The 20,000-nt window shown below is 42.9% G+C and overlaps 2 protein-coding genes across 6 annotated transcripts in view; both read left to right on the top strand.

Moving 5' to 3' along the window:
• mlpha (melanophilin a) overlaps positions 1 to 13,494 on the top strand; it is a 15,444-nt gene extending 1,950 nt beyond the window's left edge. Inside the window, exons 3-16 of one of the 2 annotated variants that reach the window (XM_056589567.1) lie at positions 2,065 to 2,286; positions 3,246 to 3,358; positions 4,930 to 4,977; positions 5,084 to 5,142; positions 5,514 to 5,612; positions 5,961 to 6,072; positions 6,455 to 6,651; positions 7,164 to 7,247; positions 7,635 to 7,868; positions 9,743 to 9,919; positions 10,658 to 10,822; positions 11,175 to 11,237; positions 11,972 to 12,020; positions 12,559 to 13,494. In XM_056589567.1, coding sequence (XP_056445542.1) covers positions 2,065 to 2,286; positions 3,246 to 3,358; positions 4,930 to 4,977; positions 5,084 to 5,142; positions 5,514 to 5,612; positions 5,961 to 6,072; positions 6,455 to 6,651; positions 7,164 to 7,247; positions 7,635 to 7,868; positions 9,743 to 9,919; positions 10,658 to 10,822; positions 11,175 to 11,237; positions 11,972 to 12,020; positions 12,559 to 12,608 — 1,672 coding nt within the window. In that variant the 3' untranslated portion in view covers positions 12,609 to 13,494. The remainder of the gene's footprint in view (positions 1 to 2,064; positions 2,287 to 3,245; positions 3,359 to 4,929; positions 4,978 to 5,083; positions 5,143 to 5,513; positions 5,613 to 5,960; positions 6,073 to 6,454; positions 6,652 to 7,163; positions 7,248 to 7,634; positions 7,869 to 9,742; positions 9,920 to 10,657; positions 10,823 to 11,174; positions 11,238 to 11,971; positions 12,021 to 12,558) is intronic. The other variant, XM_056589569.1, reaches the window with a different exon arrangement.
• Positions 13,495 to 15,081: 1,587 nt separating this feature from the next.
• Positions 15,082 to 20,000, top strand: part of LOC130381731 (leucine-rich repeat flightless-interacting protein 2-like) — a 29,161-nt gene continuing 24,242 nt past the window's right edge. For all 4 annotated transcript variants that reach the window (XM_056589461.1, XM_056589460.1, XM_056589459.1 and 1 more), the window contains exon 1: positions 15,082 to 15,658. In XM_056589461.1, coding sequence (XP_056445436.1) covers positions 15,569 to 15,658 — 90 coding nt within the window. In that variant the 5' untranslated portion in view covers positions 15,082 to 15,568. The remainder of the gene's footprint in view (positions 15,659 to 20,000) is intronic.

Raw genomic sequence — 20,000 nt, 5'->3', positions numbered from 1 at the left:
CACCCACACACACCCACCCTCCCACCCACCCTCCCTCCCACACACACAAGGCACAGACACTGGCCTACCAACGCCACAAGGAGCTCTCTGTCTGCCGTCTCCCACACCCCTGTAGGCCAACGTAGAGCAGCACAGTGTTATGGCAGGCCTCCGTCAACCTCACTGGGGGAAAACCTCCGGATGTGGACGGGCTCGACCGCTGACATTCGTTCGTTAAGGTTTTGAGTTGACATTGTGCCCTTGGATTGCGTGTCTGAGCTTGTGGAAGACGTTTGTATCGTCTTTCAAATGTGCCGAATGAATACGCAGACTTTGAAGGATCACACACATAGCTCAGTCGTGCCAGCTGCCAGGTATAGATTATTTTTTTCTGAAGAACCTGTCAAATAAATCTGCAACAGGTTAATACGTGAATTTTTTTTGGTTTTGTTTTGTGGAGGAGTGGCTGCAGTTCCCTGAATCAGATCTATTTAGTCTGGAGAGGCCCTGGTGCTATTTGTTATGAGGGAAGCTAACATGGTGATGATGAGATGGTGTTTGGGCCCATTGCCTGCAGAGGGTAATCTTACCTCAAACCTTGTTCTACACACACACACACACCACATAGACAAACACACACACATATACATTATTCAGTTGTGTTGTGTTTTAAAGGGGAAGAGGCAGAAGAAGTTAGCATGCTAACAGAAGGGGAAGAGGCAGAAGAGTTAGCTTGCTAACATTCTCAACCGCTAAACGGGCGGTGCGAGTGCCTAGCGTCTTTCGTGGTCAACCCCAGTTGGACATGAGCTCCCTCGGTGGCGGAGGTGTTAAGTCTCAAAGCTTCTCCAAACTACCCCCCCCATAGAAGCAGTTGTTCCACACTGCCCCCGCTGGCCTGACTGCACTACGACCACATCAGCTGAAGAAGAGCCATTGCAGCCGTCGGGCCTGGACAGCCTGCAGATATCTCGATGTACCTCACCCCTTAACCTTCCCTATCCAGGATCTACTGCAGAGCGACCCACCGCCATGCTTTCACTGTTAGCTAGCAGATCTTGTGAGATGTGTGTGGGTTTAAAGGGTAGAGGTTGTGTTGGGGCCAGAGGGGATTTACAGTTGAAAATGTGCACTGCTCCACGTGAAGCCCTGACACCATGTGATACAACCCCTGACAACCCCTGGTATTAATGTCTTGACATCCAACTAACCAAACTACTCCCTGACGTTTCTTAATGGAGTGAATAATTATGATAAAAATAAATGCTTTCTGCACACAACACAACACAGTGAAACAGCATCTCTGGATTTTGAAGACATCAGATTATGGATTCATATTTGACATTAAATGAAATACATTAATATTACATTTACATTTAGGGCATTTAGAAGACCTTTTAATCCAAAGCGGTTTACAATAAGCTAACTTGTCAGAATAGAGTATAAACTATTTGGAGAATAAACCATTAGCCAATGAGAATTCGGCATCCCGACGTCTTCAAACATTCTGATGATCCAACGAAGCAGACATTTACACAGATTATCGTTTTTGTTCTTCTGTATCCCGCGACCCACTTACGGGTCTCAAGCCACAGTTTGAACACCACAGTTTGGCCTTTAGAGAACCATAGCAGCATTAGCAAGCTAGGTACCTAAGGCTTGATGATCTCATAGGAACAACACTTCGTTGTCTTCCTCCTTTCCGGACATTAGCTGCAGTCCAAGCTTTTTGTTGACCACACTCTCTCTCTCCTCTTGTGTCTGTGTGTCTATGTCCCTGTGCCTCTGTATGTCTGTGATTCTGTGGGTCGGTGTGTCACTGTCTCTGTCTCTGTGTGTCTCTGTCTGTTTGACTCATTCTCTGTGTGTCTTTGTCTCTGTTTTTCTCTGTCTCTGTGTGTCTCTGTCTGTTTGTCTCATTCTCTGTGTGTCTCTGTCTCTGTCTCTGTGTGTCTCTGTCTGTTTGTCTCATTCTCTGTGTGTCTCTGTCTCTATGTATCTGTCTCTCTGTGTCTCTGTCTATCTCCCTCCCTCCCTCCCTCCCTCCCTCCCTCCCTCCCTCCCTCCCTCCCTCCCTCCCTCCAGGGAGCTGAAGACCAAGATCGAGAAGGAGGACACCAAGAGGGAGCTGCTGGGCTCCCAGGCCAACCTGGCCGACTCCCACTGCATCCGCTGCCTGCAGCCCTTCAAGTTCCTCATCAACAACAAGCGCCAGTGTCTGGACTGCCAGCTGTACACGTGCAAGGGATGCAGCCGCTACAACAAGAAGGAGCACGGCTGGGTGTGTGACAACTGCCGCATGACCAGGTGAGAGAGGGAGCTGTCCAGTGAGAGACAAGGGCCGTGTTCTGTGGATGGTACAACATTGGCACGTATGGCATGCTCTTAGACTAGATATAGATTTTTATGACTGTTTAAACCGCATGGAAAATCATCAATACCTGTCCTTGACTTTAATGCCCTTAGGGGATTATTGTTATTCATCATTATTAATTATGTTACTAATGATGGGCCTGGCCGAACAAAAAAACATATGCCGCACATCCTGTGCTACTTTTATCTCTTTTATTAATTGGATTTTGTGTATATTACATTTAAAAGGGAGCAACCTAAGGACAAATACTATTTTCTGGCTCTCTTTTGAGAGAGGATACACTCTCCGGATTCTAAATCTAGTATTCCCAGACAAAAAGGGAACGTCTGCTCTCATGGGAATCATTCCTGTCCCACCCCTGCAGCAGCAATAGAAAGCGATGCATTGGAAGCAATTCCACAGGTTGTGATCCATTATGAATCGATTGGCAACCCCAACCAAACCTGGCAGTTGAAAGGATATATATATATATATAGGCAGAGACATGCAAACGGAGCAGGGACAAACACTATTGGGAACCTAACCACATAGGAAACACAACCGTAACCTATATATATATATATATATATATTGTAGTAGACTGCTTAGTAGACTCCACAGTGTGGAGTGGACCGATTATCAGATGGGATATTTGTAATTTTTTAAGTTCTCTGCACCGTTCCACAAAGTAAAAATTGTGGTGTAACAGTGTCTTGTGTTATTCTGATGTCCTGGGCCCCTCCTGCGAAAATGGTGTGGACCCAGCAGGATCTAGCCATATATGGTGTGTTGACACAGAGAACTGGGGTGTAGCCATGGAGGACTGGTGTACACATCAGTGTGTAGCGACTGGCATGGAGAACCACTGTGTAGACATGGAGGACTAAAGTGTGTCAGTTCTGATGTCCTACAGGGTCCTTAAGATCGGCACTCTGGGGTGGTACCACGACAACGTGCGCAACCGCTTCAAGCGCTTCGGCAGTGCCAAGGTCATGAGGTCGCTCTACAAGAGGCTGAACGGCGACGGTGAGTCAAGTAGGGAGGAGACTTCAACTTCATCTGTGAACGTTGGGGTCTTACCTGTTCCCAAACTCTCTAAGCTCAACGTTCGTATGTTCAATGTGCTCTTAAACGATTCGACAGGTCTTAAATTGAGATGTTCAAATCCTATATATTTTTTACCAAATCCAAAACATTACCACAGATCATTGACAGGGACAGAATGAATGAATCCAAACTAGCATTTACACAACATCTTCGTCATAATGTGGTCTCCAGATTGTCAGCTGGCAGAGTTACCACCCCTCCCCAACAGAAGGCTGCATGCATTCTCTCTGGCTTCAAAGTTTCAAAGGGGCTGTTGAAATAGCTACGGGGGGTCAATATGTCTGGATCGATAATGAGCCGGTTTACAAGCAGTGAATCACAGCCAAGTGAAACAGTTATGGCCAGACCATTAAATTCTGGTAGAGATTCTCAAATTTCAAATAAAAGTACACTTTATTTTTAATACATTTAAAATGTTTTCTTAAGGGACACGTTATGTAGAAACTCTTACTAGGGACATGGGCACCACCTAGTGGTAGAGAGTTACCATTTGAGCTACTCCATACAAAACAGGAAATGTGTCTGCAGTTGGTTCATTAAGGTCATATACTTAAAAGCTGTAAAATATATAACATTCTGATGTAAATGATAGCAACCAGTTAGAATTAATCCAGAACTAACAGAACACCATGTCTCCAAAATAAAAGCCCTAATTGAGTGGTTCTTTCAGCATAAAAGCTCCAATGCCCCAAACATGTTTCAGTGTTTAAATCTGTGTTCTCATCTGCAAGAACCACTTCCTGACCCATGACCACAATAGACTCGCCCTGCAGTCAACGACTCTGCTGCTTATATTCACCCCCATCATTCTTTAGTAGCACTAACTATTCTTTAGTCTTCTGTGTCCAGAAGGGGTGGCTTGGATGGTGGGTTGGGATCAGACACGGCGACCCGCTCGTAAAAGCGTAATCAGCTGTCTAATATGGCCTGCATGTGACAATCCAACCCCAAAAAGGAATAAAAGCAGCAGTGTGGAATTGCCCTTAAGCCAGGGAACGAAGATGTATGATGTCACTTAGGAATCCACAAACATACAGTTGTTTCATAAGAGGTCAAACAGACTGAAACATGTTTATATAAATATTAAAACCATAGCTATGGAAGGAACACACCAAGCCAGGCTCTCACGTGGGGAAATAATGTATGATATAGTTGAAGTGAATCAGAGGTTCCTTCCCACGCTTGAGTGGTTAATCCACTTATACCAAAGTTACCTACAGTGATTACACATGACTTTCTTTGTCTTTAATACAATTTTGTCTTTTACCAATTTATTCAGCGTTTTTTTTTCACATTGTCAAGGGAACATCTGGTTGATAGTTATATTTGATGTTAATGTTGGATTTGTAGTGCATTGACAGAACTACTAAAAGGCAGACATTAAAAAAGAATGCACACACAACCCTTTGATTGTAATCGAGCAATCACAATCTGTAGCATGAATGTAAACATCTATAAATAACCGGTGACATGTCACTCCCGTCTCTCAGGTGGTCGCGATGACGACACCCAGAGCATGCCTGACGTAGGCCAACGCCGTGAGTACCGTTATGATAACCGTTGACTGACCTAGGGTCTGACGTTGACCTGATATACACACCAAATGTATAGACCACCGTCCGACATGGTGCCGTTTGATTCCAGACACATACAACGGAGTGGAGGACGACCATGCGGAGGCAGAGGCTCAGCGTTACAAAATGGTAACCACTTCTCCAAGGGATTAAACCCACTTCATGATACACTGACTGTTCAGGAGTCTTATCTGGGATTCTGAACTGCTGTGGTAGTTTGACTTGACATAGCTGACCTTTTAATTGAATTAATGAATGGATACATTTGTTTTACAAATGTAAAATGTTATAAAATGTTCTAATGAATTCCTCAAAAGTATGCTCAGTGTTTTGGTTTCAGTGCCATCAAATGTATGGATGCAAAACAAACAGCGCAGTTTTCAAAGGGTGTCTTGCTGACCTAGCTATAATATAACTAACGTGACAATATAATATAGTTCAATACGGTTTATATAATTGAATATTATATAATATAAATAACTAGACCAACTGCTTTTCAGATGCGCAAGAACAAGCGTTTGCTCTCAGTGCATCCCATGGACTTTGACCCGGAGGAATACTACCCACCCTACCCTGTATCCCGCAGGCAGTCTTTCCAGGTCGTCCATCTTCACCTTTTCATCCTTCCTTGTTTTTAAAGAGTGATTACACAGTAGCCTACTTGAGTTGAGTTTACTGCCACCTATAGGTAGAAATCAGATGCCGCAGATCACCAAGATCGTTTGCCCTGAAACAAAACGGATTGTCTGAAAAAATATATACTTTTGCTCAAAGAAGATCATCTTATAATGGCTTTACTTTCTCTTATACATATTCCCGTGTAAAATATGAACAATTTGGTTTTGTTGAAAGATTGTGCTGTGCTCTTCTTAACTTCTATTGACGGATCATTGGAATAATCTTTCTTTTTATCACTACCGCTACTCTGTATCATCTCAAACTTTTAGCAATACCAAGACGAGCGGGGAGGCTATAGAAACGACCTGGAATACCAGAATGAGATGCACAACCACCGCATGAACCGCAGGAAGAGTCTGGACCGCTACGCAATGCGCCCTGGTACATTCAACACAGATCCCTGACTAGTATTTAATACCTGACCATTATCTAGGACCTGCTAATTAATTAAGAGACAATTAATTAATACCTGACGAGTATCTAACAACGGACTAGTATTGAACAGAGGCTGAGGTTTATAACAAAAGTCCTGAATTTATTTTGTGCACGGGTCTGTTTGTTCCAACCATGCACTGAGCTAATAAGTTTCCGTTGTGGGTGAACTACAAATAGTGCAGAGGATCATGGAGTCTACCTATTCACCCCTCACAGACCCTTTGCAAATGATCATTGATTCGATCATTGGAGGCACAAAAGGTCAGTTGGCGAGAGCACTGGGCTGACCGTGCCTCGACCTTGTATTGACCTTGTCCCCGTGTCCCAGAGGACTACGGTGAGCTTCGGTTGGAGCGCGCCCGCTCCCTGTCCAAGATCAGCTCCTCTGTGGCGCGCCAGCAGTACGTGGACACCTCGGACGAGGAGGACATGCCGCGCTACGCCGGGCCGTACCAGCCCGCCGCACCCTTCCGCAGACGCAACAGCAAGGCCTCCTCCCAGGAGAACCTCGGCCAACCCCCTCCGGTAGGCTGGGACCACCCTAGTTATTAACACTGATACTACTCGTACTGCTACCCTAGTTATTAACACTACTAACACTACAGTAGGCTGGGACCACCCTAGTTATTAACACTGATACTACTCGTACTGCTACCCTAGTTATTAACACTACTACTAATACTACAGTAGGCTGGGACAACCCTAGTCATTAACACACATACTACTACTAATACTGGTACCCTAGTTATTAACACCACCACCACTACAAGTAGGCCCCTAGTTATTTACACTGCTATTACTACTACTAGCCCTGGTAGTTTGGGACCACCGTAACTACTACTACTACTACTACTACTTCTACTACCGACATTATACTGCCTGTAACACATAATAACATTGCCATTACTGGCTGCATAACGCCTTATAGATGCCCGACTAGCAATACTATGATAACAAGCAAGCAGCAGCTGAGTTTAAAACGTGTTGACTCTTCTCTCCTTGCCTTCTATGATGTGTGGATTGAATGCATTATGCAGATCAATGAGCTGAGTAAGAGGATGTCGGCGATCGAGAGCCTCCTCAACCGACTGGAGGAGAAGATGGTCTCGCCAGACGAGGAGGTGAGGCCAGAGACTGTGAAGCTGTATTAGATTCCCTCTACAGAACATGCGGACGATGACTGCCCCTCAACCATCAGACGTTGGCCTCCATGCAGTGTTTTTAAAAGCATTAAAGCCCCATCACTTAAATACGTCAAATTTCGGTCATGGCTACTTTGAATCAGTTTCCAATTAATCTAGGTTCTGATTGGCTTACAGGGCAATCATGACCAGAACCTCCCGCCAAAGAAACCAAGTTTTATCCGGGTAGCAGTAGGCCTCCGCAACCCAACCCCCACCCCCTCTCCGAGTCTAATCCAATCCAATGACGTTCCATATCCCATTCCCGGATTGCTATTCTAAGCGGCGCATGAGATCGGTTCTGAGGGCTGCGGTCTCTCCCTGTAGGACGGCCAAAAGCCCCCTGGGGGCACGGAGGAGGAGAAGCTCCGGAGGAAGCTGCGCCAGCTGGCGGGGAACCTCAGCGATAAGGGGCTCTCCTCTGGGGAGGAGGAGGCTGGCAAGAAGCTCCCGTCATTCATGGCCAAGGGGACCTCGGCCAAGAACAGCACCCCGGCTCGAGTTCTGAAAGACCCCGAACTCAGCTCTTCCAGCGATGAGATACCCACAGAGGGTCAGAAGGTAGGGTACTGGCCGGAAGGTCAAAGGTGATTAAGGATAATTCGGGCTCTACTTGGTGTTTATCGTTGACAGGTTGTGGCTGTGTGGGTTCTAGCGGTGCATTGATACCAAATAGGACCCTGGAGGTTTAAGATGTCCCAGATGAGAGGATGAACTTGGGAAGTGTAAATTAACGGTCACGTGTTCAATGGCCTCAATTGAGTCTCTTGTGACTTCCCATTCCATGAGAGCAGAAACCTCGAAGTTCCTACTGGGTATGAATGCAGCATCTGAACTGAGCAAGGCTTCCACTGCATGGCTTTGCTTGAAGACAGATCAAAACATAGATATGGCTCATAGATAGATCCATCATTGATAGACGGTTTAATAATATTATTCATAGATTTCATCTGTAATGTCTTGCATGCCAACCCAAGCTTAACGATCACAGAGTTTCAGTGAAAATACAAGATTAATTGGTCAACTTGGTTTGATGAAACCGAGATAAGATTTAAGATCTCTCCGTTAACCACTTACAGGTTCAAGATTTAAGACAAGTGAGGAATAAATGCTCCCATGTTGTACTGGGTGTAAATACTCTTCCGATGATTCAGCTTGTGATGCTGCAACCTCTAACCGATTGCCTCCACGCTAAAGGCAGCTCTGATATATCGTCTTTATTCTAAATGCGATGCGCAACGCTTTGCCCGGCTGTGTGTGGATGCAATAGATCAGTAGCTACCTACCGGACTTCACCATGGTATTCTGTAATGGTCTACAGAAGACCAGGTCTTCTGTAGATAGAAATAGCAAAAAGTTTACAGTTTCAAGAACTAACATTTATTGATTGGTAATAACAACAATTAAATATTTATCTACATAAAATCTGTAGTTTGCTAGTACTATAATGTTTAGCATATACATTGCTTCTGAGAGAATCTCCAATTTTGTACAAAATGATTCTGCTATTCTTATTTTAAAAATGTGAACAAAGAAACTATGGGATGAGGCTGCCTTGGTAGATTTTCCTTCCACAGACCCAATCAATTTCTAAAGAGATAACAAAAAAGGCTCTGGGTGTACTGGTGGAGCAAAAGCGATGCCTGATGGTGAAATGCGACAACAGTGACGACGCTGAAGTTGGCATCCGATTCGCAGCATCCGATTCGGCTTGAAAACCACAGAATCTTCAAATCGGTCCTGATTGAAAACCACTACACCTAGACTCTTCAAATCTGGACTACATTCTCACAGTGAGGCTATACATTATGTAAAACATAGTTTCAGATTTGTGAAACCTTTACCCTATTTGTGAAAATGCAATACAGGCTTATTTGAATGCTTTTTAGGGGTCCAGACCGCATTGCATTTTCACAAATAGGTTAAAGGTTTCACAAATCTGAAACTATGTTTTACATAATGTATAGCCTCACTGTGATAATTAAGTCCAGGTTTGAAGAGTCTAGGTGTAGTGGTTTTTAATCAGGATCAGTTCTAATGCGGTCTGGACCCCTAAAAAGCATTCAAATGTGCCTTTATTGCATTTTCACAAATAGAAAAAAGGTTTCACAAATCTGTAATTATGTTTATTATAATGTATAGCCTCACTGTGATAATTTAGTCCAGATTTGAAGAGTCTAGGTGTAGTGGTTTTCAATCAGGACGGATTTAAAGTGGACCAGCTGCTGAATCGGATGCTGCGAATCGGATGCCAACTTCAGTGTCGTACAACAGTGCAGGTTTTAAGCGAGTTAACGTCCCGTCCCGACCCCACTACCCCATTCACGTGAAGCCAGGCAGGTAGCTACCGTAAGGCTACCTAGGGATAGCATGCAGATGTCTGAGCGGAAGAGTATTCCAGCTGCTAACGTCTGTCCCCTCTACATGGCTTCCAGAGATCCACGGCGGCCGGCCTCTGTGACCTTACCACTGAGGTCCTGAGAACCATAAACGCGACAGAAAACGCGATGGTCGAGTATGGCCTCGCGAAAGAGCCAAACGAAACACAGTACCCCTTAGATGGGCCCGGCCTAAAGCAGGCAGACGATGCTTACAGAGAACTTGAGGAAAATGTAAGAATTAAAAAAACTGACACAATGAAAAAGACAAGAAACTGCATGTCGTTTTTTTTTTTTTCTCTCGCTATTTCTCTGTCTCTTCTTGTATCACGCTAACGCTAACACGTAGCACTCTAGGAGACGGCTAACTAAGCCACGCTTCCCTGCGTCGTTTAGAGCATGTGACAAGTGTGTTGTTTGTCTTTTTGCTGTTGTCCCTAGCTGCATAGCCCAACGATAGCTTATCGGTCGGGCTGGGTATTTATATCGGAGGTGTTACCGAGCCCTGGGCACTTCAGAACAATGGTGTAGTCCTTCTGGTGGGTGAAATAACCTAAAATAATAATTGGAATTGATGGAAAGGAGACATTATTCTGGCTATTTTAACATGCAAAATACACAAATTATTCTGTTAATGGATGCATGCTTAAAATTCCACATAAAATGTCGACCCTCTGAAGAATAATCCCAAACAACGATATTTTGAAAACTTGCAATAAAGTGTCCAGTGTCTAACAACAGCCAGTGAATTGAACTCCCAGAGCCATGCATACGTAACTCTTATTTAGTTTACTCTTTACATCGATGAAATTATAATGACATGTGATATGACGCAATTAGTCCTAATGGGACTTAGGGACTCTATCCCTCAGAACGATACCCAGCCCTCACTTAAAGAGACCGCTACAGAAGGAACTTGGAGGTGATGGACCGTCAGAGGACTCTATATTATGTTATAAACCTTTCATGCAGGTTTACGTGGCTGCCGGGAAGTCCTTTGAGTTGGAGACCAAGTTGAAGCAGTTGGAGCATAACGCCAAAAACCGCTTTGGCGGCGGCGCCACGGACTCCGACCTGTCCGAGCTGGAAGACGTGGTGGCCAAGACCGCCGCGCGGGTCCAGAGTACGGAGAGTGAGGTGCGTGAGACCTGCTTCCTCTGGTCCAAACAACCAAAAGTGGATTATGGAGCCGTGGGTAATTGAGGGTTTAGAATAGGTATATATTTGAGACCGTTTTTAATTAGGACTACATTTAATTTAAAGTGTGTGAAATGTCTCCGTGGTCTCTTAAAAGTAAAATGTGGTCATGGCGCCAAAATGGCAGTAAGCACCATTATATATTTGCTTATCTCCACAAGAATGTATTTGGAGAATGACTCTTAAAGTCCTTGACCCCCAGGTTGCTCTGGAGCACGTCTCTGACGTCTTGCTCATGAGCACGTTCAGCGCGGGGTGATGCTGCCTTTTACTTACAGCGTCTCTCTGACAGGTCTCTGACATAGAGAGCAAGATCGCCGCCCTCAACACTGTGGGGCTGGACAAGAAAAAGAAGGTGGGTGGAAGGATCCAATCTGAACAATCCGACTGTCCATCGTATTTCTCCAGAGAGACGTTCGAAAGTTGTTTCAAAAGGTTTTGGGGACATTTGACTGGCTCTAGTGCTACTACCCGAACTAATTCTGGCAGTTGATACGATTTGAAAACATAACTTGAAAACGAAAAATTGTGTTTACTGGTGGAGTTTGTGGACTGAGTATATTGTCATTTGCCATGGTCATTTTGTTCAAATATAGAGGTTAGAGTTGTGGTCTGGCGCCCCCCTGTGTCCAGTTCAAGCCCCACTATATAAGTCAAGACCATAATTTTTTTGACATTGACGACGCATTGGCCTTTAGATCGTACAACAACGTCACCGCCATATTGGAGAGTGTTTATGTTTCTCATGTCATTATATGATTTGTTTTTATTCAAAAGTTAAAACAATTAATATAATTTTTTAATATAAAATACATCAAATATGATTGCACATGAAGCAGCTGCCCCAACAGGCAGATCTTGACACTATAGTGCCAAACAGCCATTCCATGTTGAATTTTCTGATTGGATGTTTTTCTGCACCTATGAAATCATTGGTCACATGTTGCGGGTAGAGGGTGAAATGTGCATTTGACAAGTTACTTTTGGGTACTAAATTGGGACGATCGAATATTGTATCCTTATTGTTTGATTCTACACATTATGATTCATTATAAAAGTGAATTCACTGAGCATCTTGCATTCTCTCAGATCTCCGGCTCCCAGCAAAGGAAAAGGTCCACCCAGGACCCGTCAGCAAGTAAGCCTGAAATCCCCCAATTCATATGAAGCTTATTCATAAACTGAATTGATATGAAGTTTTATTCATGAATTAAACTTTGAAAATCACTGTATGAATAAAACTTGATATGAATTCAGTTTATGAATAAAACATCTGAAGTTTTAATCATAAACTGAATTCATATCAAGTTTTATTCATAAGATGATTTCGAAAGCCTTCGTGTAACGAAAGGTAATTCTAAGAAATGTATATTCATGAGATCATGGTATTGTGTGGCTGTATCCTGTACATTTAACATCATGATTTTTCATAATAGCACGCAATGAGAGATATTGAAAATAGATACAGAGGCAGCTAGCACAATTAGCCCTGTCAGTATGCTGCATCTAATAGTTGACAAACTGTTAGGGCTCTTCCCACAATATTAAGCTATATTAATTGTATCTACATTCATAAGAAAAGGTAGGATGTTAAGTAGCAACGTTATTCTGTGTAGAGACTTTGACTAAGTTGGATCTTTATGAAAATCCTCTGAAACCGTCTCCGGATCCAACAGGAAGCAGCAACGGGTCCGGATCCATGTGGAGACCCCCCACCATGCATTAAGGGGCTCCCCATCACACACAAAGGGGACTTTCTTGAGGAAACAAAGTCATTTTATTTCAGTTCAATAGAGGGACGACAAGAAGGGGGATGCTCTCAGGGGTGAAAGGGGAAAATTCTCAAATAAATTGTGTTCAGGTTTCTTAAATTATTAGTAATTTCAGCCAAATCAACCAATTTGGGCAAGATACATTTTAATTTAATGTGTAACAAAACTTTAATATATGACAGGATTATTTCGACTTCCACTTGCTGGACCCAACCTTTTCCTCCCCTCCTCGCTCATGTAATTTGCCGTGTATAACTTTTCAATTTTTTTTATGAATGAAGCTTATTTGTGACATCATGCTTTAGAGGTTAAAAAGTTTGTTCGACACTAGATTTGAATTGTTTTTGAATTGTTTTTCAGAAAATAGTTTTATGCCTTCATTGAGTGGTTTTAAATCTGTAAATTACTCAACTATCACTATAGATAATTGGTTAAGTTCAGTATTCGAAACACTATTTATATTTAATAATTTTCGAAATTATATTTATAACTTTGGTATTCTGACCAATAATTGCAGAAACACTGTATACATCTTAAGAAAATGCAACACAAATAGAACAATATTCTAAAAAAGGTTATCGTATTGTTGTTGTTATGATTCACACCATGATGTATATAAAATGATGCTATCGTTCAAACACGCACGGCTGTAAAAATGAAAGTCTTTGAAAATATTATGAGAGAAGCTTCATTCAGATATAGGTTATAAAAATTGTAGTAAAAGTGAATTGCAAAGAAAAGGCTGTTCTTGACTTTATTTTCCAACTGTACTGTAGCCTACTGCTCTCTGTATCTCAAATAAACAAATTACAGAAAGATTCAATCAATTGATTTCCTTCTTTCAATGGGTTTGTGCAATATGCATGCATGGTGGCCAAGATAATTCAATAGATAAAATATAGCCTAACCTAAGATAAGCTCAAATTTAAAGATAAGAAACCTAAAATAAGCTCACAACAACAATAACTTCTAAATCTGATTATATATTCATGCATAATCTTCTAATCCACAAACAAATATTAAGCGCACTAAAGAGAGTAAATTGAAAAACAGTAAAAGATGGTAGCAAAAAATTACAAATATTTTAATACAAACAAAAACATATGAACGTTTTATTCTTTATAGGCCTAACTTTCTGTGATGGTATGAGCCTGGAACATGATTTTAATGTAATTTTAAAAACCCGTTGAGGTTATAATTTAAGGACATTGATTGAACAGCACACATAGCAACAGTAGGCCCACAGAAAAAAATGGCTTTTTTGTATGTTGTCAGCCAACAGACAAAAAAGATACACAACAGATAATATTAAAAAAAAATCTCCTTGTAGGCCTACCTCGACAAGGCCATCACCTTGACAAGTGTCCCTAGCTTCTGCATGTGGAGTCTGGAGATGGATTAGAGTTAGAGTTCAGACAGATGCTACCAATCGATTTGGTGTTGCTGCAGATAAGAGACACCAACTACTCATTATCTCAACACAAGAAACCTCACAATACACGGTGTGAGTCTCTCATTACATTGTGCAGTTTTGCCATGGAGCTCCGTCACTAGTAGACCAACTGAGGTCACGCACCAGCTGCAAGTCCGGTGCTGTGACGGGGGTGTGACCAAAGGAAGGTGGCTTTAAAAACGCAGAATTGCCTGCGAATAAATATTAGAATTTTATGAAAACCAACACTGGAAATTAAACACAAATGTGCATCACAGACTATATAATAGGTAAAACATCGTAGCCTACCATTGAATAGTTTGAAATTGTCAATTGTTTGACCTTGAAATACTCTTTTAGCACATTTTGGATATTCACTTCTTGCAAACTTGTATTTGGTTGTGAAGTGGAATCCAATTCCCAAAAAAATTGCAAAGCGTGTGAACTACGGTGACACACATGAAATGACAAATATCCATTTGCTAAAATATGTAATACATTACTTCACCACTAGAGGGAACTGTAAAACTACACTAGGCCTACAAGTACAATTATATTATAAAACATGTAAGCATTATATTATCTATTAAATTCATATGTATTACATTGTCTATTCAATTCCTCTAATATAAACTCACTCGTAGTATGAATTTTTCCCTTTATAACTTTACACTTTATCAGACAGTTATTTCACGCGGGTGTCTTTTTCAATCGCCTATAAGTCTGGACACAACCCTGCACCCTACATCGGCCTGACAGCAGGATATGGTAACGAAATAAAAACATATTTCAGGGCTGGGACAATAGGTCGAGTGTAGTCTTGGCTGCGGGCTGCACGGTGCTCGCGATCCCGGGTGGCAGAGGATGCCATTCTGCTTGATCTGCAGAGGGCCGTGCCCCGGAACGTGAATACATCTTCTGGCCGACGTCATCAGGGATCAATTCGCAATAAAAGTTTCCTCCCTCTTTTTTTTGAGCGACGTTCAGGACTCTAGGCCCGTGGGGGTTCGAAGGGATGCTCTATCTGGAGGAGAGACGGTCCGTGGACACTTGCGTCTCCGATATCAAATACAAACGTTGCATGTGGTTTGGTGGATGGAGGGCGGATTAAGTCGCTGACGAGTCGTTTTCTGACGTAGGATCCCCGTTGTTGGAGCATCAAGCGTCCAATGTGCTCGTCAGCAACAGGCATCGAGGCATGTCTGATGGGTCAGGGTCCAGTGGGACCTTTTGATTGGCCACTGCGGGCGTGGGAGACCCGATGGACAGGAACGACAGCGCGGTGGATGAAATCCTAAAACGTTACGCGTTATCGTGTCGACACTGAATCGACCACGTTCTGTCTGCTTTTTCCCTGCTTTTTTTTTGCATAACGTGAAAAAGGAGATTTCCAACCCAGGGGACATTTGGCTGGCGAAATTTCCCCCAGAAATCGTGTTTTGTTTTTTGCAAATATAGCCGAGGGGTTGACAGAGGCGCGCAATGGGGACCCAGGTAAACGGGAGGAGGAGGATCCCTAACCGGGAGAAGCTGACTGCAGAGGACGATGCCTTGAACCAAATCGCTCGGGAGGTAAGTTGGTCTGGTTCTGTCAAAGCCTGGAGTAGGCAAACTCGCACTGCGCAAACAAAATACACTTGAGCCATCATACGTTCCCCAAATGAGTATCTGTTTGTGTGTGTGTGTGTGTGTGTGTGTGTGTGTGTGTGTGTGTGTGTGTGTGTGTGTGTGTGTGTGTGTGTGTGCGTGCGTGCGTGCGTGCGTGCGTGCGTGTGTGTGTGTGTGTGTGTGATATCAAGGACAGATCATCCGGTAAACATCCCTGTTAGCCGGTTGACCTACTCCACCTTCAGTGGCCAAAACGCAGTAATAATTAGTGTAATTTATGCGTGACGCGGGGACCCTCAAAGGCAACACTATGCATTCTCTCTGGCCGAACAAAAGCTCTATTATTTTCGGGCTGCAAGCTGAGACGTCGGCTTTGGCCTACATAGTCAAGAATGCTGCTGGAAAATGTTGCCGCCCGACATGTCCACATGCATGTGAACGATGGGGCGGTGAATATGCAACCAAAACAGTGATGACGCTTTATATAACAGGGTGATCTCCTGGGTTTGTTTTTGGGCTTGGATGCGTGTGTTGCATACTTAGTGGAAACTGAAGCCATGCAACGGTGTTGTGAAAAGCATATGCATCACACGGTCATCCGTTGGCTGCCTACGTCATGAGGCACACACGCTCCTGCAGGGATGTATGCTCTTCCAGGAGGAAGTGATTAATAACAAGGCTTTGAACTATTGACGCAGCCTGCTCCAACCATTCACGGGTCCGGTGACACGCTCGTTTGTTTGGGAACAGGATTATATTTATTTGTCAATTTCCTTTTCAATTGTCTTTTTTAGCTGCACGTTTAGGTCAAGATAATGCTGGTCCATTTTGCCCTCAGATTCAAAGCTTACACAACCGAATCCGAAATTAGTTATGTTTAACGTTCATATCATTGCCATGGGCTACTAAGACATTAACACATTTGAATGTTGAACAATGAACTATAAAGTGAATAAAGGTCAGCGTTCACAATCTAACCCTTACAGCCACGTGGCCTTGCCTGGCCGTTCTTGAATGAAATGGTTTGTTCCCATGTCTTTTGACGTTATGGTCGACATGTAGACATCCATCGACTCTCGTCAGCAACCAATCAGGACCCTCATTTGTGGAGAGGGTTAGTTTGCCCCCAGAGCAACAGCAACACTCCTGGGTCTCGCCCCCTTCAACCTTCTGTACAAACAACCACAAAGTACAAAGTAGCATCATAATCCAATCTTCTCTGAGAATGGACTACTGTCTGTAATTGCCCCTCTTTGGAAGAACCAAACCGTGGGTTGCATGTCATGTATACAACCCGGGTCAGATATCTGTTTCACTCAGGAGGTCTGGTCCGGTGCAGTCAGTCTCAAATGTCTGTCATAAGGTTGCTGAACAACTTCTGACACACTTTGATCCAGCCGCCAATGCCAGATATCAGCGGTTTACATATAATCCAAGATATTTTTATGAAGTTATGATAACTTCATAAATGTGTTATATATTCAGTTATATACGTTCATCTGGATGCTTTTACAAACCTAATCAAAGATAGCTTTTGAAACAGAGAACTGGGCCAAGCTTCCATTCAGAGGACGTTGTTCTGAATGGTTTCTTTCCGTCCTATAATTTCCCCTCCTTAAATTCAGCCCAGAAAACGTCTGCCACAATATATACCGACCTTATTAGATCATGTACACACAAAATATGACTGTGTGTGTGTATTAGCCGAACATAAACACACCAGCCAGAATATGCTGTTTACAGACTCACAGAAACACTGGGGACCTGGAGAAACATGTGGGGGTGCACAGGGGAGCAATCATGGTATGTGTGTGTGCGTGTGTGTGTGTGTGTGTGTGTGTGTGTGTGTGTGTGTGTGTGTGTGTGTGTGTGTGTGTGTGTGTGTGTGTGTGTGTGTGTGTGTGTGTGTGTGTGTGTGTGTGTGTGTGTGTGTGTGTGTGTGTGTGTGTGTGCGTGCGTGCGTGCGTGCGTGCGTGCGTGCGTGCGTGTGTGTGTGTGTGTGAGAGAGCTTTGCCAGGATCAGGTTTGGACCTGACCTAGTCGGCACACTGACAGCTGTGGCTTTTCATGCCCCCCTGTGTGTGCGTGTGTGCGTGCGTGCGTGCGTTCGTGTGTGTGTGTGTGTGTTTGTGTGTGTGTGTGTGTTTGTGTGTGTGTGTGTGTTTGAGTGTGTGTGTGTGTGTGTGACCTGCATCTCCTAAACCTCTCCCTGCAGCAGTTGTGTCCTCAGCTCTACACATACTTATCAGCTTCACCATCATCACAACCGTTCCACTGGATTAGCATTGATGCAACTGTTATTATTAATATAATATCAACATTAATACTCCTCCTTTTTTTTGACGCATTCATTCATCCGTTCAAAATTCATTCATCCATTGGGGACATTTAGAAACGTGGGACGTATCTCGTTTGATTGTGTTTCAGTTTTGCTGTGCTTAGGATCAGGGTAGTTTGTGTGTGGCCTCTTGTGTTGAAATATGGCCCAAGCGATGGCTCTCTAAAGAGGAGAGCTGCTGCCTGTGTCTGACCTTGTCAGATACACACCGCTAAAGGTATGAGTTCTGTGTGTCTAGCGGTGTATATCCGCCAGGGAGACGTTTAGGCAGCAGCACTCCTCATTATCGAGCCATCGGTGGTCAATATTTATTCAGTTGTGATTTAAAATGCACTGTGACATACTTTTTTTTACAAAGCTAAAGACAAACTTTAGGGCATGTACTTCTCTACAAAGTTTGAAATTCCTGAGCTGCTTTGAAGCGGACCTGATTGGTCCCGTTTGCATACTGTAATTTGCGCATAATTCTGCCACTGTTTTACTAGATAAAAAAAGATGTCTTAAGGTAGGGCATGATTAAGGAGTGTTCGTACCACCTTCTTTTACCTGCTTCCTGTTTCCATGTGTGTATTTCATTTGACATCCCTCAAAAACTGAAGGGGGCGATAATTACAGAAAATTTGACAGAATAATAATAATAAAACAATGGAGACACAGAACAACAACAGTGTGGCTTGCTTCCTTACTAAGGAAAGCACATGCTTTTCATAGCAAAAAATGTGATTGCTCGACTAACGCAAAGGCCCCGCGACTAAAACGTCCCCTAGTTCACTTGGAGGAGTCAGCCCTAGAGGCTTCCTCACACAGTTACATGGCAATTACATTTTCTTACCTTTATTTAAACAGTAAGTCTCACTGAGGTTAAAATCGAATTTACACAAGATTGGCCTGTATACCTTATAACCAATAAGCAGAACAAGACAAGATACTCCCACACAAATAAATATAAATGTATACACATATGTACATGGTACTTAATAATATGACAGAAAAATGGCTGCCAGTATTGGACAAACATTACCCGTGAATAAATGAATACAAAAGCCTTTATTTAAATTGTGACCAATAAAAATCCCCCTTTATCATAAGGGCAAGGTAATCATGCACTTATATTACTCTGTTTACAGTATCATAAGGGTAAGGTATGCATACACTTATATTCACTCTGTTTACTTTATCATAAGGGTAAGGTATTCATACAAGTGTATGAATACCTTACCCTTATTCGAAAGTAAACAGTGTGAGAGTGATATAAGTGTAACACTTATTTCACTTTGTTTACTTTATCATCAAGGGTAAGGCATAAAAGACATTCATACATAATAATAATAATATTTAATCATTATCAAGTAATAACTGAAGCTTTTTTTTTCTTTTATGAATCCGAGACGTTGAACTCAAACATCTCTGAAACCCCCTAACCCCTAACCCTAGTGATGAATGGGGGGGTCTAGGTCTGTACAGTTTGGCTCAAAAGGCCATTCAACCTTTGCACCATCCAAACATTTGTTCAAGCGCGGTTCCACGGTGTATTCATATCAGAATGAAGGATTCTGTTAACGCTCACTTGATTAACTCTTGAGAAAAAGGATGATGACATCAAGAGAATCAGTCGCAGGAAGGCCATGTGAAGTGAACGCACACACTCATCAACACGCACTCACACACACTATTTCCCCCCCCAAAACAAATACTCTTGGAAAGAGGTAAAACTCTTGAGAATGAACTACAATAAAATGGTATAAGATAAAATAGTTCCAAGGTGTCTCACAAAAAAGTCATGTCCATTTTATTAGAATGCTTTACGTCACCCTTAAACACAGTTCCAGTCACAAAGGGCTTCACAGGATGCATAATACGAAAGCCCCTTAACCCTAACCCTAACCCTAACCCTAACGGTGACCCTCAGCCCACTAATGATTAGGGTAGAAAAAACAACCCCCCCCCCCCCTTCCAGCAGGGACATTT

The sequence above is a fragment of the Gadus chalcogrammus genome, chromosome 4 (genome assembly GCF_026213295.1).
Source record: "Gadus chalcogrammus isolate NIFS_2021 chromosome 4, NIFS_Gcha_1.0, whole genome shotgun sequence".
NCBI classification, from domain to species: Eukaryota; Metazoa; Chordata; class Actinopteri; order Gadiformes; family Gadidae; genus Gadus; species Gadus chalcogrammus.
Note: the sequence above shows the minus strand (reverse complement) of the source record. Positions and strands in the feature narration are given on the sequence as shown.